Source organism: Diadema antillarum, unplaced genomic scaffold, assembly GCF_040938485.1.
Source record: "Diadema antillarum isolate AM-2024a unplaced genomic scaffold, OU_Dant_1.0 scf00000208, whole genome shotgun sequence".
NCBI lineage: Eukaryota > Metazoa > Echinodermata > Echinoidea > Diadematoida > Diadematidae > Diadema > Diadema antillarum.
The window spans coordinates 983,591-1,011,267 of record NW_027271097.1 but is presented as its reverse complement, the minus strand read 5'-3'; the positions used below and the strand labels follow the sequence as shown (position 1 = coordinate 1,011,267).

At 38.0% G+C, this 27,677-nt stretch overlaps 1 protein-coding gene across 1 annotated transcript in view; it reads left to right on the top strand.

Annotated features, from left to right (window-relative positions):
- The window catches only part of LOC139724207 (rap guanine nucleotide exchange factor 1-like), a 143,885-nt gene that overhangs the window by 103,910 nt on the left and 12,298 nt on the right, over positions 1–27,677 (top strand). The window contains exons 3-8 of the mRNA XM_071635352.1: positions 940–1,142; positions 12,287–12,347; positions 20,622–20,733; positions 22,235–22,352; positions 23,230–23,492; positions 24,823–24,987. Coding sequence (XP_071491453.1) covers positions 940–1,142; positions 12,287–12,347; positions 20,622–20,733; positions 22,235–22,352; positions 23,230–23,492; positions 24,823–24,987 — 922 coding nt within the window. The remainder of the gene's footprint in view (positions 1–939; positions 1,143–12,286; positions 12,348–20,621; positions 20,734–22,234; positions 22,353–23,229; positions 23,493–24,822; positions 24,988–27,677) is intronic.

The following is a 27,677-nucleotide window of genomic DNA, read 5'->3' as shown; positions in this document are numbered from 1 at the left end:
CAAAGCTCTGTGAGTACTGCTTTGTAGTGAAACTCTGAAGTTTCAAGTGAAAATCTATGGAAATTATTTCTCTTCACAGGAACAGTAATTTCATAGATATAGCAGTGTGACATACAGATGTATTGTACTTACTTTTAGGATGCAAAATAACACATTGCATCAGTTAAAGTTAAAAGCAAAACAACAACAATGTACATCAAAGTTCTCGCAGAGGATAGCCACAAAGTCTTTTGAAAGTGTTTTAATTCCCAGATGCTGTGTGATGAATGTGGCAAATGTGCAGGATCAGACTAGGGAGAGGGAATGGTTAAAACTATACCTCCTTGATCACATCCAGCGCTATTCCTATGTCCTTTCCAGTGTAGTATTGCCTGCACCACCCAGGGGGCCTTCCAGCAGTGAAGAATAAGCCAAAATCTGACAGTCAGCTTGTGAAAGCTGGTCTATTCACTGTTGTGGTGGCCATTGTGGAAACAGGTTTCCTGTCATTTAAACCAAATCAAATCATACAAAATAACTGGTGTCAGCAACTAGAGACAGTTTGCCGAGCCTGCCAAAGCTTTAAATTGTTTTTCTTTGTTTCTTTTCTTTTATTAAAACAATAGAACACTCGTACTTGTGATCAATAGTCAGACACAAGTTTTCACGTCATCTAATTCACTAACCTTTATCTCTCATCCTATTGAAACAATGAATCTATACACTACCACAAAATCATCCCCATTGTTATGTTTATGTCTATACCATGTGTATTATAAGTTGTACAGGAAGTTTCTTTGTTTGTAATAGCACTGTTTGTTGTGAAAAGGGAAGCCTTGCAATATTTTTTGATTCTGTTTGTTTGTTTTTTTGCCAACATGCACGTCAAAGGGAAATCGCAGTCCTATCTTTGTTCCTAATCAGGCCTCTCTCTTCCTCTCTACCTCTCTACTCACACAGACAAGTACAAATTCAACACCCTTCCGTTGCCGCGGAAACACCGAAATAAGCACCGGAACAGTGGGTCGTCTGAGGCGCCCACCACCGAGCGTGTGACCCGTAAGAAGAGCTTCGTGGACATGGCCAAGCGGAAGATCAGCCGAGGGAACAAGGAATCGCCTCCCGCAAACACAGAAACACCGAAGAAGGCTGGAGTGGATAAGGTATAGTAAACATATACCCAACTCTGATACTGTGTTCACTTCCTCTTTCAGTTCAGTTTGTCTACTGTTTGTGAGAGCCAAGGATCGTGACAGAAATTAAAAGCCGTCTTGATATTCTCTTGTTAGAAGTTTGACACTGAGGGATTTTTATTGTCACATTTGCCAAGGTTTCTGTTTATCTCCTGATTGCTTAGTCTTGAAAGAGATTTTGCTGATATTTTCCAGCAGAACTACCATGTTTTCCCTCAAGAGAGTGAAAGAATGCATTTTTTTTTTTTAATGTGAACAAGGAAATATTTAGATTCTTGAAGCAATAGATGCAATTCTAATGCCTGCTAATGAACTCCTTTTATGACTTATTTTTGAATTTCTGCAGTAGGCATGATAATTTCAAATGTATATTATGTAAATATCATATCACTACTGGGCATAGTTGTCTTTATCTCTTGGAATACCATGCATGATATCCATGAATAAATTACCATCCTGTCGTCATAAAAATGTGACAAAACTATCTATTAACCTTTAAGGGCAGAGGGTGTGCAGGTAGATTTCCCAGATTGGTAGTTAGTAGTCCCCAAAATGAAACTTAAATAAGATTGTAATTGGCATTTTGACCAGATATTTAGCTGAACTTTAATGTCAGCTTGTCTTGTACAATTCACAGTAAACACACTTTGCACCTTCAGGGTATGTAAGTGAATATGCTTTCCTTTGTTTTTCCTCGCCTACTTCCGGAGGGATGAATCTTTATTTTTGGCTGTTATACTCAACTGGAACCATGATTGGTCAACTGTAAGGAATAACTCGTCATTTCAGTGGTCAGGTACTCTTGTCAATGCTGCTCAACCCCTTTAAATTCCTCACAGTGCTCATTTACGTTCAGGTCTTATGAACAACAATGCTCTCGAGGCAAGTGCTCTACATTCCTGTAGGCATACATGTGACACCTTGTGTACGTCTTTGAATATTAGTACACACACCAACAACTTCTCCTTTTGTAAATCATTCACTCAAACAATCCATTGTGGTTGATCAATTGATGATATTGGTGGGTTTTTTTTTGTGTGTGTGTGAAAAAAACAACAAACAAAATGCAAATATGCATGGAGTGATTTGGCAGAAACCTATATCCACCAAGTGTCAAGCTATATGCAAATTATTTTCGGTGTGGTTCTGTAATCGTATCAGGACGGATCACACGGCCCGCTGTGTGAGGCAGAAGATAGCAGAGGATTGACTTGCAAGTGTTCTAGCGATACGCAAGTGACCCATAAAGAATCTTGTGCTTGGGTAGTGATACGTGGTTACATTTCACGTACACTGATCAGCTAATGCCTGCTGCAGACATGTATTGCGTTCATGATCAGGGCCGTACATGATTTTAATGTTGATGGACCCATAGCTGTTACTTTGATGCGTGAGTAATGCTGATTAGGTACGCATAGGGTACGACAGTCAAGGACTAGAAAACGTGAACTGCAGAAAACCGTCATGGCTTTCACATTCATTATGATGTCAACACAGTTATAATCATAATTACTTCCATCAGTATTATTATTTCATTATAACCATCATAATTATTAATCACTTCATTAGTAAGGGAAGGAGACAGTATAAGTCCTAAGTAGCTGCTGCAATGAAAATGAAGTGTTTTATTGCTTCGGTCTCATAAGTCTTTTTGTGTGTTTGCTTCCTGCAAATACATGTATGTCACTGGACGCAAAGGAAATATAACTTTGATAGTCAGTTTGGGATGTGCGACATACATGTAATGTGTAGGCACTGTATAGTCAGTTAGCTTTTACTGGTTTCCTGGAAGGCATGTTGCTCGTTGTTGATCGTGTATGGACTTTGGGTCTGTGGGTAATGATCGCCATGGCTGTGTTGGATACCTCAAATTCCTATCAGTGAGTAATTTTCAGACATGGTGGATACCTGCTTTGAGATAGGCTTTTTGATATGTGTGTATGTTCTTTAAAGGGAATGATAACCAAATATTTATGTTGGTTGAGTGAATGAGCAATATCAGTGGACCACATCAGTGAAGTTTGAGGCAAATCGACAATCCATTCAAAAGTTATGAGTTTTAAAAGCTTTGGTGCTGCCATTGCTGGATGAGATGACTGAAACAGATTGTGACATCACTGTAGGACAAAAATGAAAATATAAATTAGAGAATTCAACATATTTTCATGTTTTTCTACACAAGGTAACATACTGATAGAGCACTTGACTTAACCTCTAAGAAACCAGGGGAAGGATATTACCCTCAACATATGTCAGTAAAAAGTGAGGGAAGGTGTCATACTTTGCTGACATGAGCTTTATTAAAGCTGTTGGATTAAGACATATTTCTTTTCTATTATTTTCTGTTTCAATCAAAGTACATTGTATTATCCAACAACATGTACAAAAATCTTGTTAAGTAAATATTTGTCTTCAGTGTATAATGTGAATCCTTTTTATAAGGATAGATATTGAAGTGCCCAATTTCAACATGATTAAATTCAACTCAATTCAAATCTCATTTCCCATGTCCCAATCTTTTTCAAAAGCAATTATTCCAACCAATCAGTATAATACAAAATATGTAAACATGTATTTGAAAGCAGAAAAAAAATAGCAAGGGCATTATTCATAATCTATACAAAATTATTTGTTAAGATCAGTGTGTAATTGGGAAAGAGAAGCCCATGTAAAAGGCAAGCTTATAGAGATGTGGGCCACTCAATAAGTTGGACTTAGAAAAGAAAAAAGTAAAGTAATTGAAGCACACATGCACACACACACACACACACACACAAGTGGAGAAAGAAAGACATAGATAGGACAAATAGGAAGAGACATTGGGAGGTTTTTTTAGATAAATAAGGAAGGAGGTAAATATAAAATATGATAAATTTTGAAAAAAAATAGTATGTACACGTAAACTGTATGTCTTTGCCATACCACAAGCTCCACATTTCCTCATAGCATATTGTAATATCTATGAGCTCCAGTATAAAGGAAGAAAAAAAAAGTTACTACATCTGAAATGGCACAGAGACCACTATTGGCATTTGGCACTGTGCATATAGTCCTAGACTAGTGAGTTATGGCACTTAAAACTGTAGTGGCTAGTGTATGCACTTTGTACATTGCACAGGAGTGGTGTTGTAATATGAACTTGAAGCAATCCCAATTGCCATGTGTGCCTTCTATCCCATGCAAAGATATGGCTGGCATTCAGTGTGAAGACTGTGTTATAATAATGATACTTTTAGAATTATATTATTCTCTGGCCAATGTATTATTCATTGTAAAGTTTTACACTTAGTCTTTACTGGCAAACAATTTCATAGACTCACTTTTTTGTTCACAGGCAGCCAAAGGAGATATGATACTGCACAGGCACAATAGAAAGTTTCTAACGTGATTTTCAGTATTATTTTTGTGGTTTCAACAACAATACTTCCTTGATGCGTGTGTATATTGGGGGGGGGGGGGGGGGGGTAAAGCAATAGTTTAATGTATACAAGGTCTATGCTGCCAATCAGGAAAAGTCCGTACAGCATCTATGAAGTAGGCTTCTCCATGATATCACACACAATATTGTTTTTACTGACCCAGGACCCACAATGCACTGTCTGGCTGATAGTAGTGTTTTAATAACTCACTAGTTTCAGAGCTATAATCCGTGGAAAACTTGTCTTGAGTATACTCTGGCAGGTGTCTATGGGAAACGTGTGTAATAGCAAAATCATCTCGTTCTCAGTGGGTTAAAGGATCTGCATGTTTCTCATAAGGCAATGTCTATGCTAGGATCTATCGATAGGAAAAGTTTGATGTCATTGATGATTATTAGCTTTCTCAACATGATGTCATAAAGACTTTGGACTGGAAGTGGACAACTCAGCTTTATTTTATGACAGTGGTGTATGATATGATTTATGATGTATTGATATGTATTGCATGTTTATAAACACCCCTGCTTGTAGGGACATCAAAAACCATGTTTGATAGGAAGACTGCAACAATTCCCAGTAGATAAGAAAATATCAAATGAACTCGACAGTTTTTTGCTTTTCTCCTATGAAAGAGCATTTTACTCACCTCTTTCATATTTTAGGGGGAATGATATTACTCTCAACATATGTCAGTAACAGTTAGAAGAAATGTAGTATTGAAGAAAATGAAATTTTGTAGAATTTTTTTATATTGTTGCCTTTCTGTTACATTATGAATTGTTGTACTTTTCTCATCCAGGCCTGACAGCTCATGGATCTAATCAAAACTTTTACAGTTCATTACTTTTCCATTAAATGTCTTATTTATTATCAAATTTTACTGAAGCATCCTACTTATATTTTTGAATTTCACTGAATCCCCATATTGATATTTGGCGAGATTCCCCTTTGATGGTATGTGAGTAGACTCATTTTAATGCTGGAACCCCCAGTAGCAAATTCATCCTGGAGGTGCAAAACCTTTTACCTCAGAGCGGAGGGGTGGGGGGGGGGGGGAGGCATTGTTTCAGAACTTTTTTTTTCCAAAATAGATCAGTATTGATGACAAATGATGTAGAAACATTCTTTTCGATTGCATTATAGTTGTGATTTTTAAAAACTTGTATATTTCTGATGTTGAATACTGTACGAGCTGAAATTTTCGCGGTGGTTTTATTTTCGCGAATTTCACGATTCGCCTTTGAACCGCGAAAATAACAACGCACGAATAAGTAAGTTCAGTTAGACCCTCGCAACCGCGAAATTAACAACACGCCAAAATGTCCTCCAAGTAGCAATTCGCGAAAATATCTGCACGCGAAAATTGCAGCTCGTACAGTAATGAGTCAGGAGGTGTTGAATTTATGCCAACTGAGATGCATGGTCTTCTCACCCCAGAAATATGATAACAATGTCCATCATTATCAGGTCTCCTTCTGTAACCTTGAACCCCTTCTACTCTGCAAAAGAAACAAAATCTGACAATAAGTGGGTTGGAAAATTCTTGCTGTCTAGACCAGGAGTGGCTACTACCAGTAGCAGAATAGCGACCTAATAACATGTGTACACAGATGGTCATGAATTCAGATCAAGACATACAGTATACATTGTATAGCACACTACATACAAATATGTCGGTAGCCAAAAGTGTTATATTTAGGTGAACTCTATGAAACCCAGTGAAGGATCTGAACTATTAAACTTTCCAGGGTCTCACTGGAGACCACACCCTTCCTTCCGAATGAAGCCAAATATAAACCCCTCAGTCCCAAAAAGGGCTGTATGTGACTCCCGTCTCTTGAGAAATGGGTACCTAGACCCGTTGGGAGCTTGGGGTGAGCCCCGTCTGTGGGTGTGTGTAGCTTTAGTCTTAGGCCTAAATGCAGGGGGGCTTCCATTCTACCTCAGTCTGTCATATCAAACACAGCGATTCCATGGCTCCCAAAGTCATCCTACAGTATTAACAACCAGTAGGTGAGCTTGCGAAGTTAGATATTAATCGGTGTTTCATAGGGTGGATACCAGTCATAAGGAGGGATGTTGAAGCAGATTATTTAAGATGTTAATATCTGTAGGTACACACATTTGTAGGTTGATAAGGGGATAGCTGAATAGCGAGAATAAGTGACAGGAGAGAGAGAGAGAGGGGGGGGGGGAGAGAAAGAGAGCAAGACAGAATGAAAGATTCATATGTAGGAGGAGTAACACAAAAAGCTCTGTAATTTTTTTTAGCTTCCTGTCCATTTTCAGCATTACTTTGTAAATATCATTCATATTTCCTTTACAACTTTATATTTTTGACATAATCAATATTTCAAATATGTACGTAACTTTTTTTAAGCATGGTATGTTTTGTACATCTATATTTTTTGTTTAAAATGAAAGTGAAAATGAATTGATCAAATGAAATAAATGAAATAAATGAAACTTGCCATGATTAGGATATTTTGGCAGAGTTAACATTTGACCAAAGTCCAGAAAGTCTCCTGCTATTACCCCCGTCAATCCATCCAGGGCACAGTTTTCTTCAGGATTTCCCCTCAGATAATCTCTCCTCAGCCAACCTGGGGGTGATTAGGGTATAATATCAGGGCATGCAGGCGATAGGTGGGCATACCCACTAACTAACAGACATGTCTACAGGCAAGTTTCTGTACTAGCTTTTAATATTGAACTCTCTCTCTGTTACTTTTCCCAGGAACTGATAATTGATCTTATCCTATATGAAACTCGGCTTTTAGAACTCTTTGTAACACAAACATACACTTGGTTGAGAGCCAAAAAGGGTCTTTGTACTTTAAATCTGATCTTCAGCATGAATATCAATTCTTTCAAGTGTGAATACAGAAAATTTTACACATACTTGTAACTCTATCCCTCATTCTCCAATAGTTGTCATAATTTGATGAAATTTTATTCACCTTAGCTCCTTTAGATCCGCTTTTGTTCTGTAGGTGTTATTCCGTGGTCACTCTAGTCCCCTGAAGTGGCTAGCTGGAATGCATCAGTGTTTGAGAATTCTGTGATGATTATTTATCATGTTTTGTGGACAGGCTTGAGCCATGATGTTTTCCACTGCTATATGTGCGGACTGTAGTAAAAAAGATAGGCAAACAAAATGTAGAGGGAAAGTTTCGTGTTTACTGTAAAACCAGGAACTTTCACAGCATGAACCTTTTGCGTATTGGAGCCGACAGCTGTTTTCATGGCATGAAACTTTCACGAATTGGTGACTGGCATTCAGTACATTGTGTTAACCAAACTTTTGTGGGCATTTTGCTTTCATAAATCTTGGCTCCTCGCAAAATTTCCCAAAGTCTCATGCATGCTAAAATATCTTGTTTGACAGTATTCAACATTAATATAGTATAAAAAAGTAATGGGGTGTTAAATTTTCTGTTCATTAACCACAAGTTTACAGAAGTCATGCATGAATGTAAATTGGTATACATGTATATGCACAATAAAATAAGATTTCAACCATACAGAAAAAAATAATAATGATGGGAGGATGTAATTTCATCATTTCATTTATTTCAAGAGGAAACCTAGCCAGTAGTTGAGTGGGTTTGGGGGCATTTCACACTATGCCCCCAATCACCTGCTGTGAATTAACTGCCCTTCCCCGTTCACACTCACCATGGTGCCAACATAGGCGTGTCTTCATCAGCCCGAAGTTCAAACTAGCGGGACATTTTGCGGTCTTGGAAAATAGACCGATACAGCGAATGTGCGTCTTCATCAGCTCGAACAGCCTGCTTCGGGAAATTAGTCCGAAAATTGACGCATGCGCACTTTGCAATATTACTCTGCCTGGCTCGCGGTTCGAAAGTGGATTTCCCCGCTCAAAATCTCCTATATCACCGTATGTACGATTCTACAACCAGTTCAGTGAGCAGTACAGCAAATTCTCTCCAAAGGGATATTAATGACGCTACTCTTTCTTCTGTCCAGTGAGGCATCATATATGAAATTAACGAATTGCAATGTTTAAACAAATCCAAAAATACACACAATCTGCAAGAATCTTCAGCTAAGGTAGAGTGGACCAGAAGAAGAAGTTTACAAAAAAACAGCTAGCATGCACGGCACTGAGTTTTAATAGGGAGGTGAGAGAAATCACCTCCCTGGTTTTAAAGATTACAACAACAGTAGGCCTATATAGTACACACATGTGATCCTTGAATACACCGTGCGTGTAATGTACTATACACCATCACTAGCTGCTTGTACATGCGCTTTCCATTGCCAGCTGGCTAACCAGAAGCGTGGAGGGATCGAGAAAATTTCGGGCTGATGGAGACGCACCCAAGATAGCGCGCTATTTCACGAATTAGCGCTCTAGTTGACGAACTAGACCAAGATTTTGGGGGAAATTTTCCCGATCAAATAGCGCGCTATCTGCGTCTTCACTACACAGATAGCGCGCTATTTTGACATCGGACTAGTTTGGTAACCGCAAGATAGCGCGCTATTTTGAAACTTCGGGCTGATGAAGACACGCCTAATATGGCACAATGTTTCAAGAAAGACAATCGTGGGAACTTATCCAACTCAATCATTTCACAGACCTCTACCTCTTTACCCGTTGAGGACGAGTCCCAAGCATACTCAGGCAGGTGTCTATGGGAAATGTTGTAGCAAAATCAGTCCATCATCAATGGGTTAATAATCTATACCCACGCACTAGGGATCTATTTCTTGCCGCTGTTGTTCGATCAGCCCCTCTGCACACACACTCACACACCTCACATCCCTTTAAAAAAAATAAAATTATGGGAAAATTAAAATTGTGGGCTATAGAATTAACATTAACAATCCCTGCTGGGATTTTGGGACACTCTACTTGATTGTTACACTTCCTGGGATTGTTTCATCTTTGTTTGATATGAAAGAAGAAAAAATGTCATTTCCTCTTGGTTTAGGAACACATTTATAAGTGAGGCCTAGGAAAGTATGATGGGTAATTTATTTGAGAAGACAAAGAGCATTGGATCTTGGAGAAAAACTTTTGGTTACCGTGGCAACCATGGCTCTTTCCCTGTGTTTTTTTTAATGAATTCATGTCAGATTAATGCGAGGGCCTTGAATGCAAGGTCTTGTATTTTCTTGACTTTCCAGGACTAGAGAAAATCAAATCTAGACAAACGATCAGTTAAGATTTTGGTATTTTTTTAGGCTGATAAGAAAAGTGAATTATTACACTTTGCGGTACAGAATCTTGTACACCTCTGCCATTTTTGCAAATGCATATTCTAATGTTTGGTCTAACTTTTATATACTTATGATTAAACAGAGCATGCAATAACAAATCTGCACATGGTTGAAGGTGAGTCCAAACAGCTCAGGTGAGCTATCCTTGCACGCCTCAACGAGTACATAGTGACATACTTACCAGTTAACATGGTCCAACAAAATTTGAAAAGCCATACTTTTAGTCACCCCTCTGGACAACATTAACAAGATGTTGATTATGAGAACCATGGAATTTGAAGTGTATCAAAACATTTACTGAACAGTTTACGTCAGTCAAGGATTGCAGATTTTTATTTTGGCACGCTGAGATGCTTCAGTAGATGTTTCTTCCCCCTGGTCTGTATCTTACATTGAAAATATGCAAACTTTATAAGCATTTATATCAAAATCTCTACATCTGACAAGATTGTCACTGACTGAAAACTGTCTCAGCATGCAGTCACTGTGGAAGGTGGAAAGTGAACAGCTAATACTTGACTAAAACAGAGGACTGTGGGCTAGTTTTTGAATCATCATTCCAATACAGTACAGGGGAGAGTTGTTTATATTATGTGTTACAGATTATTCATCTACTTTTAATCACTTCCCATGTGTGGTAAGGGATGCGTAGGCACAACAATTTAGTGGGGGATCAACTAGGATATCCAGATTGGGAAATACATCAGACGAAGGCGAAACGCCTAATGGTTTCCCCATCCACCGTCTGATGTGGCCACGTCGGTCTGCGTGATCTGTCCTTCAACCGCAAATGCAGAGAATATAGCTCCGCATTTGCACGCAGGATTAATCGTGTTTTGCATCACGATGTGAAAATCGCTTTTATTTGCCATTGATGGTTTCTTTATGTGCTGTTCATACATGCTCAGCTGGGCAATTTATTGCGTAAGTTAAAAAAAAGATAGACCAATTTTTGTATTGCAATGCATATCTAAAAGATCAAACATTTTTTATGTGTTTGCGTGTGTTCTCACACAAAAATTGATTTTTTTTTTTTGTACATCGCAAGGCAAAAAATATTTGTAAAAAACTGTTAATTTTGAGTGAGTGTGAACAGTACCTATGATAGGATGTTCTTCCTTCACCCTCCCCCACCCTGTTCTCATCGACAATTAAAAAATAGGAGAGACAACAAACGAAATAATTACTGCTAAGACAGGAGGAAGGGAGCCAAGGAGAAAACACTTCTCCTCTTGACGCTGATTACTCTACCCAGAGGTTTGGGGTGACTAACTCCTCTGACTCACCCTACACAGGAGTCAATGAGGCGCCTTTCCCAAATTGTTTTCTTTTGCCTGTGGCCAGGAGATCCAAGATGGCGCTCTGCATAAAGCTGCTGCAAAGCTTACGTGACACTGACAGAAACCATTCACAAGCTGTTTTTGACATTTTCGGTTTAAAGCAAATACTTCACGCCTAGATATATAGAAGATTCAGAGTGTATGTAAATATGAGATTTTGGCAGTTTTGTACTTAGTTATCACTTATCTTCAACAGTTTCATAGTGATCATACATAATTCTCATTTATCTACAACTAGAAAAGTACTTGGAGATTGCAGACCTCCTCTAAGCAGCTAATTCCACCCATATATGCATGCTGAAAATTGCCCAATTTCCCAATAAAGAATCCATCTGTGTACGTCATCAGCTTCCAGCTGCGCAGTGCCTCACCCGAGCAGAGCATGCACTTTATTGCGCGTATGCGCGCAGCTGAAACTCCCAAGTTCATTGACCCTATCTTCCAAAAGGTAGAAAATCCTTCAAAAATTCATAAAAACTCCCTGATCATTACCAGAATTGTAATAATCATCTGTTTCTTGTGTCACTATCAAATATTCCTGCAAGTTTCGTCCAAATCTATTCAGAACCTTTTGATGGTGGTATGATTTATGATGGTGTTCAAATATTTAAAGAAAAACTGCAGAAAAGAAAAATTAAGGATCATTATATACTGTCACTGTGAAGAGATGTATGAATGAATATCTTTATGCTGATTTTAAAAAAAAAAGCCTACTAAATCGTTATACAGTCTGCAGGAAATAATGAGTAGTGTCAATCAAGCCTCTCACAGACTTTCACTTCCTCTAACCACTGAACATTTCTTTCAACCTTTAGTTTTTTCAGAGGTTCATATTTACACTATGTCAGATTCAACTACAAAGTAGCATGTAGGACCATGTAGCTCAAATTTTTCAACTTGAAAACAGTAATAAATGATATATTTTATTCTTTAATCGTATAAGACCATCACTTCAAACAGTGTGGATGTTGTTCTTGAACAGGTTGCTGGTGGTAGTAATGGGGTTAATTGATTGCTGTACTCAGTTCAATAAAATCGTGAATATTTTTTTGTAATGCATCTGATTAATGTTTTCTTCCTCTTGTGTTTCTTTAACCCTTAGGATGTTGACAAGTTGAAGGGATCAGAGAAGGCGGTTCTGACAGCACTGAAATGGTTTCTTGGTAAGTTGGATGATCGCTGAATATCATGATATTATAATCACCTTAACAAGATGTAATATGAAATTTTCTACTAAGAGAGAATTTGTAAATAGGTTTTTTTTTTTTTCTGAAGCAAAAATTACTAAGGGTATACATGTGTCTAACATGGAAGTTTTCTGATAGAGAGCCCACTATTTTTGACAAACAACATTGCACACTTAGTTCTAAAACAGGTATTGCACATTTATCCATTGTGGCATAACAAATGCATGTAGGTTTGTTGATGGTGGTCTTTTAATGTGGCCAGATCATTACTTGGATGCCTGACAAGTTTACCTTGTTTTGTGTGTCATGAATGAAAGTGAAGCTAGTTTCATGAGTGATATGTCACACAGCTAGGCTTAAATGTATTTCAGTATACAAACTTTTGAATGTATCGATGCGTCAGGTTCTATATAAACTTGCAACTCCTCGTATGGGAGTCTGAGGTTGTTTCCTGATGTCCTTTCATATTGCCAGAGGACTCGGAGTAATCCTTGTCAACATAAACATTTAAAGCCACTGCATGTCCATGCCATTTGAGGCAAGCTTGATGATATACCTGTTGTTGTTTTTTGTTTTTTTTAAAGAAAAACTTTGTGCTAGAATGTGACTTCTAGGCGATAAGTCTGCTGTTTCAATTTTATTTCTGTAATGCACTGAATGCCAGTGGCAATTTGCGCAAGTTTCATGCCACAAAAAAGAGTTTCATGCAGAGAATGTTTCTGGTTGTACAGTATATGCCATGCTGGTCACCTCTTCACCAAGTAAGGAAATATCACCTTTATAACAAGTTCATATTTGGAAGAAACCAGGTGATTAGCTATCAAAATGAAAGTGACTCTGTAGGCTATGAAGTGCATATATAGAGGTGTATGTGATGGTTATGATCATGATTCTCAATCTTCCTCCCTACCCTCATTAATGAATGTTTGACAGAAGGCATACTCTTCTATTTTTCACTGTCAAGATAGGGAAATGGTCACACACGTTCTCTTTGTGGTTAACCAGGAAATGATTACTCATTCACCCGATCATTTATTGGAGAGTCCCTGAAAATGCCAGCTACCCACTGCCATCCGATGCCGGGACCAAACGCAACCAGATATCAGTGATTAATGACAATATAATCAGTAGAAGAGGTTACATCATGGATTGACTTTCGCACTTTGTTTTTAACTCATTCTCTTGAAATAACAAAGCTTAATGTATGACACTAATGACAGACGATCTACGTCAGGCTTATAGAAACACTGTCTGGTACACATGAGATTTGAGGCAGAAATAATGAAAGAAAATTAAACCAGGTGTAAATTTTTGAATTACAACCCCTTTCCAAAAGTATACAAAACAAATATTTTGTGTATGTCTAGTGGAAAGAGGAAATTGTTGTCACTAGATGAAGGCAGCCCCTCTAAAAACATCCTGTTTGATGATGTTAGAAATAGCTCTCAATCGATGACACCTAGATGAATCAGTGTGTTGGTATCCTTGTGGTGATTAAGGTTTTATCCCACGACATCTGTTACAGTGTAAACGCAAACTCCCAGTCAAGTGCTATGCCAGTGATATCTGAAATACTTCATATTGTAAGAACCCTTAAAAACTTCATAATGGTCAGGGAAACTTTTTTTTGCTAACAACACTGAGACATTGTGTTTGTGACAATGGAGGGGGGGGGGTTCACTTATTTCTCATAAATTGACTCACCAAGTAACATGATGCTTTTTTCACTTCAGTCATTATCCCTTTTCTCATTATCATTATCATCATGGACCTTGTTACTGTCAATGCTCTCATAACACGACATCGAATGATGAAAAGAAAATAATGAGGTGTCCTCTACTCTGGCTAGCCTCTTGATGTGGCATCCCTCTTCCACTGGGCCCTGCCACTATTATTACCCCTCTTCAGTGGGGTGTGGCACTACTCTCCCAGGGGCCCTGCCACTATTGTTACCCCATCACTTGCCAGGCATCCATTTTCACACCTTGATCAAGGGGGAGGGCCATTGTTGGTAATATCTCATCCTACATAGGATGCTCACATTAGGATTGATACAAATCCTTGAGATCCCATTTGAGAACCTTACCCTACTTCTTCATCATCATCATCTTCATTAGCCGTGGTCACACTGACAAAAGATCGCGAATGTATAGATTGCGAAATTATCGCGATCTTTGGCCGTTTCCACACTGACAGCCAAACTCTCAATGTTTCAATTCGCAAAGTTTGGGCCATTGGTATGTGTGCAGAAGAAAGAAGAAAGAGCACGCCATCTGACAGCAGGTGATTGTGATGTAACAATGCACACCTGTACATCACAATGGCCGCGCACTTTGGGGGCACCGCCCACAAACAGATAGTGGACTCATCTCATGACAAACTTCGCAAAGTTTCTGTTTCTAGCAATACCGCTACTTACAGATCAAGAAGATTGGCAGGGGTCCAGATCCGTAGTTTGAGTGGGAATTTTCACAGAAAGTTTCGTGATAAGTTTCATGAGAAGTGTGCGGCCACACTGGCAAAACATTAAGTAGATCACGATCTTAAACTTCACGATCTTTTTCCAGTGTGACCGCGGCCACCATCTCATTTTCATGTAATGCTCTGAATGATATTGATATCATTCTACTACATGTTTTCGTGCTTCCAGTAAAGTAGGATGTTTGTCCTGTAAAATTGCAGTTAGTTTTACTACCCTATATAACAAGTGTTTTGCCACAGTACCTGTATGTTTTCATTTGTCTTCAGTAATAGGGTTGAGGAAAAATGACATGGAAGTGTGCCATGTTGGCTGGCAGCGTGAGATAGGAGTGTAAGATCCATTGGCGAACATGTTCGCCTCCACAATCTGTTTCCTCTTCCTTGTCTTACATTAAATCTAGAGTAGCAGTAACAGCAAGCGGTGGTTGAGACCACACTCACATATCCCACATCGTGATGCCAACCCCATCCCACCCCACTGCTCTCCAAAGTACAGTCCTTTGAATATTTTTGCAGCATGAACTAGGGCTACTCCTAGCTATGGATTACCTGCTGTTTGTTGCACTATCAAAGGACAAGTTCACCTTCATAGACATGTGAGTCGAGTGAATGCAGCAATATTAGTAGAACACGTCAATGAAAGTTTGAGGAAAATCGGACAATCCGTTCAAAAGTTATGAATTTTTGAAGTTTTTTCTCAGTCACGGCTGGATGAGAAGACTACTATAGCTTGTGATGTCATATGTGTACAAGGATATAAAGAAAGTATAAAGAAAATTCAAGATATTCTCACTTTTCTCACATAACAAAAAAACACTTGACTTCTCTCTTTCAGAAGTGAAGGGGAATAATATTACCCCTAACATACCTCAGTAACAAGTCGAAGAAATGTACACTTTATTAAAAAAGTCAAGCTTTGTGAAATTCTCCTTTTGTTTTCGTTAAATCATTGTACGCATATGACATCATACACTGAAGTAGTCTTCTCCTCCAGCAGTGATTGCACAGATACTTTAAAAAATTCATAACTTTAGAACGGATTGTCAGATTTTCCCCACACTTTCACTGATGTGTTCTACTAATATTGTTGCCTTCACTCAATCCACATGTATATGAAGGTGAACTTGTCCTTTAAGATCCATAGAGGCATAAGGTCTGCTGAAAATGATCACATGATCTTTTCTGTGTGTTTGTGTGTGGGATTGAATGTACTGGCTGCTAAATAGACATCCTGATCTCCCCACCCTCCTCAATTTTGCCATCTTCTAAAAAAAATCTTAATATGTTTTTATGATTCAGATGATGCTAATGTTTTATGGACATAATGAAACTGAAACTGAGTAGTATAACATTTAGCAAAGTCTAACTGTTAGAAAGGAAGTTATAAAAATTTGTATTTGATGCAAGGTGCTTAGTTAATTTGGCATTTAATGTGTACTTCAAGAGATTTATGTTTGTCACCTGACTGTGACTGTGTTGCCTATGTTTTTGGTTTATTGACTGTCATGAAATAAATCAGCTTTGATATAACATCATAGTAGTAGTAATAGTAGTAGTAATAGCAGCAGCAGTAGTAGTAGTAGTAGTAGTAGTAGTAGTAGTAGTAGTAGTAGTAGTAGTAGTAGGAGTAGTAGTAGTAGTAGTAGTAGTAGTAGTAGGAGTAGTAGTAGTAGTAGTAGTAGTAGTAGTAGTAGTAGTAGGAGTAGTAGTAGTAGTAGTAGTAGTAGTAGTAGTAGTAGTAGTAGTAGTAGTAGTAGTAGTAGGAGTAGTAGTAGTAGTAGTAGTAGTAGTAGTAGTAGTAGTAGTAGTAGTAGTAGTAGTAGTAGTAAGAGGAGGAGGAGGAGGAGGAGGAATAGTAGTAGGAGTAGAAGTAGTATTACGATGCATGCTTTAAAAAAAATGCGTCAGTGCAGTTCAGGAAGCAAAAGTGAGCGTAGAACAGTTAGAAATTTGTATTGTTATATTCATGAACCCCTCGTACTGCTGCACCCCCCCCCCCAAAAAAAAAAGAAAAAGAAGAAAAGAAAAAAAAGGAGAAGTACCCATGATACCTTGGCCCATTTATTAACATCACTGATCGCTATTCACTGCGGGTCTCATCTCAGCTAAAGCCTTCTCCATTTTCTAATGATTATGATATTACTGTTTGATGTTTCGGAGAATGATAGAAAATCTAGGCTAATATTGATAAATCCCACTTAAAATAATTGAACATGAAACATTTTGGGAGGGGGAGTTGTACTTATAGTGCATTTAAACCCAGACCATGGTTGAGTTAATCTACCTTAACCGTCATGTCTGATCTGTGGTAATGCCAATTGATGTCAATAATTTGAGTCTTTGCAAATTGTTGTGTTGATTGTTTTTTTATCTGTGTGCTGATTTAGTTTGCTTGAGCAGTTGTGTGATCATTGTCTATGATATAGTGTAGTCATTCATGACCCAAATATCATTTAATGAATGTGGTCAAAGCCCACAACAGTCTGTAGTTAATCTGGCAATGCTAGAAGGGGATGGGGGAGGATGGAAGCGCTGCAATATAATGTAAATCTTGTGTTGTGATTGCAGCAAAAAAAAAAAAGATTTCACAGAGATTTATTAGTGATTCAGTTCCCAGTAATCAACATCATGTATATCTCTGGATTTTAAAGTTCCTGTAAACCTTTGGGAGAAATGATTTTAAAAATGTTCACTATATCACATTTGATGCATATATATGTGTAGATCACATGTATCACAAAACATCCTACCATATAAAATTTTTGCAATAAAGCTTAGAATATGAGGAGATATCACAATTTATCTCATTAAACCATAACTGTAAACGGTTTAGTCCGGAAACATTTTTATTATAACTATTGTTCACATTTTGTATACATACAATACTAAACATCAATTATACTGATTCAAATTTTTACATTGATTGTTTCTATCCCCAACTTAAATTTTTGAACTAATTTGAAGCACTTATGCAGGGTTTTTGTTTCATCTGCAAATGGTAAATTATGCCTTTAAGAGGAACATTGCAGGCTGTAATCCTAGGGGTTGGCATGGAAAAGTCGTCATGACACCGAGCAAGATACGGGTCTCGATTTATTTTTTCTCCGTGAGGTGCACATTTTCTCTTGATTGTGGCTGACAGTTTGCAGTAGCTGCTTGCCTTGAAAGGAGATAATTGGAAAATTGGCTTCTCTCCACTGATTGTTTAAAGGAGTTTTTTAACGAAAATCTTCTCGAGACATTCATTATCTCATTCTGTCCATCGTATCATCAGTGACATAATTTATTAGGAAGCTGCAGGGGAAAGTATCATATTGCTTTGTTATGACTCATTTCAGGTATCCTTGCACATCTTTCCTATTCCAGAAAAGGACGAAGTTAGCACGATTAATTTTCTTGTCATGTGACTTGGGAAGAAGACATGATGAGTGAATCACATACTTACAGACGTCAAAGTTCCCAGGCTTACTTTGAATTGACAGAAAGGTGACACCCATCATAGTGTGTCTGTGCATGTCAGTGTGTGTGCGTGTGTCCATGTGTTGGTCTGTCTGATCTGTTCATGTGCATAAGTACTTTCAAGAACAACTCCTGTCAAAATAAAACACTTGAAAAGACAATACATAAATGTACTCAGAGAGGAAATGTATGTTTCAGTGAGAACAGTGTAGGATTAAAGGGAAAGGTCAGAGAAATTTAGACTGAAACCTGCTGTGGAAAAAAAAAATCTACACCTGTGACTACCGTAGTTAGATGCTCATGATGATGAAGTTACTTAGCATTGTATTCAGTGGACATTGCTTGCAGGCAAGAGTTACAGTAAAACCAGAAACTCTCATGCCATGAAATCTTTAAGAATAGAAGCTGATGGTCTTTTTCACAGGATGAAGCTTATAAATGTGAATTGCCAGCTTGCTTTCGATGCACTGTGTAGACAAAAGTTTTGGCATGCATTTTATAGTACTTTAGCAAACCTTGGCTTCTTGGGCAATTTGTGAAAGTTTCATGCACACAAAAATTTCTGGTTTTACAGTTTAATGTTCTCTTTAAACTAAGAAGGAACTTGAAATATCTCAGGGTCACCAGCTGACTACTTCCCCTTTCATTTTGCATCCAAATCATGATGTTCAGCTGCTTCGATTTCTCAGAATTCATTCTAAACAAGGAAAAATAACAAACATCTTCCTGATGTAGGTATTTACGTCAGTCTTTGCTAGTCTTGTGTTGAAAGCTGAGCGATACATCACACTTGCAGTATGTAAGATATCCTCTCTATGTGTTGCATTAGTGTACAGTATTTTTTTTTTTGTAAATTATTTCTAGCATTATCAGAATGTCAAGATCCACATGAATTAGATTTGCTTAATGCCTACCTTCACTTTTGTACACCTTAGTTATGATTATTCCAACAATTAACATCATTATAATTGTAATCATCATTATCACCATCATCATCATCATTATAACCATCATTATCGTTATCATCAATATCACAATTATCATGATACACCCACTTAGGACCATCATGTGAATATGTCAGTCTTGATGCAGATGAGATAAAATTGAGGAATCTGAATACATGTATTTGCTCATTGCACATTTCCTGGATGTATTGCACAACCACAATCTAAAGCAGACATCGGTGTCCCCTACTTGTATCTGCTGCATTGTAATCTGAAACGTTCTTGTGATGAGGGACTTCAAGTGGAAAAGTGATGGTCTGTTTATAGTGCGGGAGAGAAAAAACATGTTGGTAATGAGATGAAAGAAAGCCAAACAAAGTGGAAAAAGAATTGTAATAGAGAAGTCATGATAATGATAATGCTGAGAAAAAGAAAAACACAAAGGGAAGAAATGAAAATGAGAGTTTTGATACAAGTGTATCGAATAAATCAAATGTGAGATCTGGAGAGAGCTAGAATTTAGAAGAGAAAGAAATAGATAACAAGGGAGAATAGAAATAGTATTAAAGAGGATGTGAAAGTTGGACTGAAAGAAAAAAATATGAAGAAAAATAAGCCTCTAGAGAAAAGTGGCTACAGGGCTCAAGATTCAAGGTATACAGTCATGTAGTTAGGTTTAATGCTCTCAACATTTTAACTTGAATTTAGCTGACTGTGATGATAGTAAAGCTCCCAGAGAGCTAAGATTGAAGTTCGTAACTGTTAAAATACTCCCATACTTGGAGGTTGTTGTTAAAGGGGAAACCCATTCTAAATGTAAGTTAGTGTGATAAAAAAAGCTATAGCTGGATAAGAAGAGAATTGTCCACCTCAGAGTGTAGCATCTAGGCTAATGTGAATGTAGTTACCTGCAAGCCCATGGTAAAGCTTGACCCTTGTAACTGCTGAATTACATTCAGCAAAATCAGTGAAGACCTCAAACTGTTTGTGAACTATTTCCTAGTATATTCAATCCTCTGTGCATACAGGTAGTCATCATTACTGGTTGTAGCTGCAGTTTCTGCTCCTCACATCAAAATTTGACATGAAGAGTTGTTTGGCATGAAGTAGGGGTCAGTGTATGCAGCAAACTATACACACTTACATATTTCACAATTGCCACCTGTTGATAAAAACTACAAGATTTACAATGGATAATAATCATGATGTGAATGGGTGTACAATTAAAGAGCAAAAGCACTCATCTTTGATGGTAAGGTAACCATGTAAACTGATACTAGGTGATATTGTGTGACTGCTGACCAGTTCTTTACACTAACCTCATGTTCCTCCTCTTTACTCTCCTCTGTCCCACTTCACATTCCAGATGTCGTCCAGAAGGAAACCCTGATTATGCTCCCTGGGAGCACAACCAAGGTGCTGCAGGAGATCATGGAGCTGAACACCACCCTGAGCTCCTGCCTCAAACAGGAGGAAAGGTGAGCCACACCCAGGCTTCCTAAACCCCTTTCACACTGAATCAAAGAACTCGTTCTGTTGAGCACGCTTCAGTGGAAACGTGACTTATGGAAGCGTGACTCATAGAAACACGAATGAAAACATTCAGTGGAAATATGATGCTTTTGAGCATCTGAAAGCACACTAGGTTCATGTTTCACAATTCATGTTTGGCCAGGCATGGCACGAAAGTGTCTTTCAGTTGAGTGTTGGGCTGTTCTGGTGCGTGCATAATGTCTGAACGATTTGACTCACAAAATATGCTAAGGAGGTCAAGTTTTTGGTAGCTAGGCCTTCATGCGCTTCTTGAAATAAACACTGCACTCTTCAGACTTGCCTTCATGTGTATTGAGACCTGCAAATTTGATTGGCAGATCAAGACTAATAGTGACACATGTATTGTGTTGAATATACAGTATGTGGTTTACAGTCAGCAAGCAGCTTGTGGACATTGGTACAGTACCTCTGAGGATAATGAAATACATGCATGAAGAATAAAAAAACATACTGTATATATACAGTATATATATGTATCACAAATACAATTGAGTTATTATCTGTGACTTGGAAGGAAACTTAGCCTTGTATAGATCATCGATTTAACTAATCTTTCGTGTTATTCCATAAAGAGGATCTACATTTCATTATTACCCCAGCACTGCTAGGTACCCATTTGTATGTAGACTGTCATAAGAAAACAAAGTCGGTGTAACATTATGCCTGAAAACTGAAAACATTTTCTTTATTAGACATCTGGAGCCTTGTCATCTGCACCTTACTTCTCCCACAGATTTGATTTTTCTATTATTCTTAATTAATTCTTATATTATTCAAGATATTGTTTATTGATAAATGTATTTATAACGCTGGACATCCTATTATTTTGTATAAAAGAATGCTGTTTATTCAACTGTGAAAAAAAAATGCCCTTGAGAGAAAGTTTACTTTCAATATCAACCATGGTATAAAAAGCTGCTGTTTTCCTGTTATTCCCTATGTATATCCACCAAGCTGTAACAACCTTGACCAATATACATCAAGAGCAATTAAGTCTAATCCTGAGTGTAATGTGAAAGCTGTTTGATTCATTTTTACAAACATGGCTCATCATATTATAACAATTACCATCCTTTATGCTTTACCTCTTATATCAAATCAGCAATATTTGGTGTTCTCTTTTTATGTTTACTTGCCATATTGGTGCAGCCATAATTTTCCAGTTTGTCAAAAAGTCCAAGATAAAGTTAAGCCCAGCACAATCTGTCCATTTTGTCATCAATATGCTCCAACATTTGAATCAAAGGTTCCACGGCTATTACGAGTATATCAGAACAAGCAGTTATGATGAAAGTAAATCAGTGATTTTCATGTTTCTAGCTGACTAACACAGTGTAGAAAAACATTATTTTTTTTTTTTTGATATGGAAATGATATACATTATTGTAACATATGTTTTGTTTATTCTTCATCTCTGATTTCCAGCTCTGCCCTGAGCTCCAGACACAACCAGGTTTACCAGAGTCTGGCTAATCTGATTCACTGGGCAGACAAGATTGTTCTCTATGGTCAGTCAGCTATGGACAAGAGTCAAGGGAGTGAGGTCAGTCTCCCCCCCCCCCCCCCACATCCCCCCTCCTCCCCCCCCTCCATCTTTCTCCACCACACTCTCTTTATAACTCCCTTCCTAATTTGATTTCGTACGTACTCATTTATGATGTACTATATCATGTTTCTGACGTTTTTGTCTAAACACCATCGTTCATGTATTCAAAAATTTCTCACTGAATTTCCTGTAATATTTTTTATTGGATGACTCACCTCACCCGTTTCCTCACCCTCCCCCAAATTAGCTGCTTCTTCATTGAGGAGACATCGTTTCAGTTTGCTCCTTATTGTTGTGTCAGAATCAACCTATATCAATTTGAGATTCTTATGATGGAACTCAATTGACAACAATCATTACATCATCAACAACAAACTAAAACAAAAACAAATGCACCCCTCACTTTTACTATCATATTCTGACCTGTCTGCACAGGAAATAAAGTGTATAGGGAAGAATTAATCAGACATGCCTCATACTTTCCCTCTTTTCTTTTTTTGTTAGATACAGTGTTCTATTTCAGACAGTAGGAAGTGACTCTTCCATATATTTGTTCTACAATGTGGACTATGAAAAGTTAATGATTCGAATGCGGATTACTCTATGATGAAATATGATACTGTAACAGGAACAATGGTGATTTATTACAAGCATTTGTGAGTATGCACATACGTGATAAATGACAGTGATGCATAGAAGTCACGTTTATAGAAGTACGTGTAGACATACATGTTTTGTATTTTCAAGTATAAATGTAGTCATTATGAGTGGCGGTGGCGTGACTGAGATTCCAACAAACTAGCAGTATTTTTTAAATAGTATGTACGTCTTCCTCAATTTTCTTTCCACTTTTGATATTTTATGGCATTCAAAGGTCACCAATGCAGTGCAGAATGGGATTCGAGAGTTAGTCAAGCTATCTATAGAGAAGCTGCAGCTCCAGGACCGGAACCGGAACGAGTTGGGCGGGGGAAGCATTGGGGCTGGTGGACGTCAGTCACCGGCGCCCTCGCTGGACGCATCTCAGAAAGGCCAGGGGTCATTATCGTCATCCTCCTCATCACCGGTCAGCCCACACGGGTCACCAAAGGCACTCAATAACTGTAACGCCAACCGGCGGCCATCAGACTCGTCTGAGTGAGTATTGTGTCCTTCCTGGTCAGCGAGGTATTCATTATACCCCCGCCAAAGGAAGTTTGAAGGGGGTATATAGGAATCAGCCGACTGTCGGGCGGTCGGGCGGTCGGTCCGTTGCAAATCTTGCGTCGCGAACTACTTCCTCAGTTTTCAACCGATTCCCATAAAACTTGGCACAGATGTGTGCCTTGGGTTGTAGATGTGCAAGACGTATTTTTTGACAGTACCCAAAAGTACGTTGCCATGTTAACGGCATATTATGGGCAAAAATGGGTACAAATCTTGCGTCGCGAACTCCTCCCACAGTTTTTGATCAATTTTTATGAAATTAGGTACAGATGTTCATCTGAATATGTTAATGTGCAAGACACATATTTCCGCAGTGGCAAAAAGTGCGTTGCCATGGTAACGGCATGTTATTGGTAAAATATAGGGCAAAATGCTTCATGGCAAAACTGCTTCATCAGTGTTCTTCCAATTCTCATGGAATTCATATTGAATGTTTGTCTTAGGATATAGGTCAGCATGACACATTTCTTGACAGTGACAAAAAGTATGTTGCCATGGTAACAGCTCACATATTATGAGCCAAAATGATGGAAAATTTTGTGTTGCAAACTACTTCCTCAGTTTTTGCCCAATTTCCATGAAACTTGGTACAGATGTGTGCCTTTGGTTGTAGATGTGCAAGACGCATTTTTCGACAGTACCCGAAAGTACGTTGCCATGGTAACGGCATATTAATGGCAGATGATCAAGGAAAGATCTTGCGGATTTAACTACTTCCTCAGTTTTTTGACCAAAGCTTATGAAATGTTGTTTGGCGGGGTATAACCAGTCGCTGTAGCGACATTTCTAGTTTACATTGTAACTGACAGTCTCTTCTTGCAACATCTGTGTAGTCATACAGTCTTGGTTGTATAGCACACAACATGAGCAAAGGATGTATTATTGCTTGTGCATAGAACTTGCCATTGCGTTTAAGTAAGTGTAGTTTACGAGTTAATAGCCTACTATTCATTCAGATTTTTGAAGTCCATATAATGATGTCTTCCAGTTGTCTTTGACTCATTGAGAAAAAGATAAGATTCTTCACTGACATTTATCAGCCAAATTAAAACAGAAAAGGCACAATTGAGTACTTGGTTAAGAAAGTCAATTAAGACTGTGGGCAAGAGGCAAAAAGTTTTTGGCTAAAGTAAAATTTCCATTAAAATTGTTTCTTATGGAATTTATATGAGTAGCCATTCTTGTCAGTGTTCTTGCATTTCTATGTCTGCAACAGTCTTTCTAATACATTTTCTTCTTGTATTTTATCTTTCTGTCAAAGGTCTACAATATCTGAACAGCGCCCTCTCAGCCCACATGAGCAGGAGGTTCTGCAGAAGTCCCCCATAACTCCATTCAGCAATGTGGATTTTGGGCAGCACATAGCGGACCCGTCCAGTGCACCCCCTAAACCACCCCTTCCTCCACAGAGAACTTATTTGACAAGGTGAGTGACCGTACATCAGAAGTCATCTTGACAAGCAATCAAAGTACAGCATGATCCTTTGGAAAAGGTTTAAATTCTGCTGAGGGAGATCTTATACTGTGTGTGCCATATATATATCGTGGGGGTTTTATTTTTGTGAATATTACAAGTCAAGGGTACTTAGCGACTTCGACAACACGTGAAAGTATTAACTCTGCTCCTGACATGAATGCAACATACACTCATACATTTCTCTGTTCATTACGGTACTGTATGATAACAAATCTATCCACTTAGAAATTGTTGGAAGTTGTGATCCCCCCCCAAAAAAAAAGAAAAAAAAAAGAAAAAAGGAAAAAAGAAGCCAAAACAAAAACATAAACCAAAACTATCTATATAGAAAAATATATGGGGCTTGTATTATTTAGGATGACAAGTGTCGTCATCTGTTCTGCTTTACATCGGTCAGTCAAAGTGCAGTGAGAATGATTTCCCGTTGGCTTAAATGTTCAACAGTAGCCGTTCTTGCAACATCACTACCAGAGCCAACAGCATACTTTTTCTGTCTTGTTCACATCTTTGACGCCTTAATGTATGCAGTGCATTCCCAGTTTCATCACAATACTGGTTTCCTGATTGCCTTTCTGTTTGCAAATTATCATTCCGCTTTTTAGCATTCAGTAGAATAGTATCATTTTTGCCATCGATTTTACTCAAGATGTTATTGTTCAGTCATTTGCTGTCTATCGATCTGTTGCCATCAGTTAACTTGTAAATGTTTTCCAGTGATATATTATTGAATATTTTATGCTAAGAGAACATTATAAGTGATCTGTAGAGAACATTACAAATGATAACTGTTGTGATTATGCTTCAATCCCAGACTGATGATTTATCAACTTATATAATAGGGAAAATTGGTGTATTTCCAGAGTGACTAATTTAGTTATGTTGGCCATGTAAGAAACAGTGACCAAGGTTTCATCAGTTTTGAAAGTCATGGCAATTTTAGAATATACATACTATAAATAAGTTATGGGTTTTGAATAAGTAGATAACAGCACAACATTATTTCCTCTGGTAATATTTGTTGGTTGACTAGGAGTGGTGGTGTCACCATCGCACTGGTATTTGGTCGATGATGTCAGTTTTTGTTTACTTCAAAAAACAGTGATTCTGCATTTTATAGGGAAATTCCATTATGATGTTATGTTGCTGTGTATGAGAACATGAAAAAATCTTGAGAATCAGTTTCTCTTTAATTGCATGTTGTCTTTATCTCTTAAATGTCCTAAAACTCAAGCATGTCATCTAAATATTTTTTTTTCTTATTCTTAACCCGTTGAGGACGGTTTGATTTTGCTACAGCACGCATTTCCCATAGACACCTGCCCGAGTATACTCGGGACTCGTCCTCAACGGGTTAATAGCTAGCCATTCAAAAACCTAAGATCAAAAATTGGGTTAGCATATCCAGAATACACTCTACTTTTCATGACCACCAGTTCCCTCGTAAAATGATGTTTCAAGCCAAAGCTACTGAATATTCTGGACTCAAGACCCATTTTATAAAACACATAATGCACAGGTTTTAAGTCTGAGATGTTAGCAGAGATACAGCTCACTCTCAGGTTTCTCAAAGTTGTGCAACATGCACTTAGACCAGCTGCACATCGTGCATGTTGCATCAGAGTAAATACCCGCCCTCAAGTGCGCTGCATCTCCACTAATGCACTCTCACCTTTGCATCATTAGTATACTGTTTGATTCACACATTATTTGCCATGTGACAAGTATTATCAATGTCTTCCATATGCGAAATTTGTTGCAAAAAAAAAAAAAAAAAAGGAAAATAGATGTATATACATACTGTGTAATTTCCTGTGAATTTGGGTAGTTTCCAGTCACTCACACTAGTGAGTTTCTGGTGTTCAGTCAAAAAGAATAACAAAGTGGTTTTCCTTTCCTCTTTGATGGGATTACGGCGGGTTTGCCTTCTGATCTTGACTCAATGAAAAGACCGCAGTGCCATTTGTGGCTGAGTCGCCCTTGAAATCTGTCGGTGTGCGGAACATGCCGTGTGTGGGTGGTGGAAGATTATGCATCAGTGATAACTGCATATTGAGCGGCTGTGCATGACGCGTAGAGACAGCTGGACAATAGTTCACAGCAGCTGTGCCAAAAATGATTAATCTTTTCAAACTTTGTGTGCTCTGAGCTGTTCAAGTAGGTGTGGAGTTATATATATTGTGACTGTTTTCATTTAGGATTCTTAATTTGTCATAATCCGAACAAGAAATAGATAAAATGATGGACAGCTGCCAAAGTTAAATTAAGCTCCATGCTAGGTTATTCTTTTTTTTCACAGCTGTAAGAGATCATGTTACTGTGACAATGTTGCCAAGTTGCCACATTTGGATATGTTGTACAGATGAATAACTTTATTTGCATGAAATCAGCTGTAACTAGTGTGAAATATTTGGTATAGGAGGCCAATAGGGTCCATAATACTGATTAGGTGGAACAGACTATGTACATTAACATCTTAGCAGCAGTGTTCAGCATCGTGGACATTCTTAGGTTGAGACATCACTACCATAAAAAAAAAAGGTGTTTATGGATATTAAGAGATAGATATGCATGAAAACTTGTTTGTCATTCTTATTTTCTGTATAGTTAAGTTGGTTACTTCACCACATGGTAATTGTAAT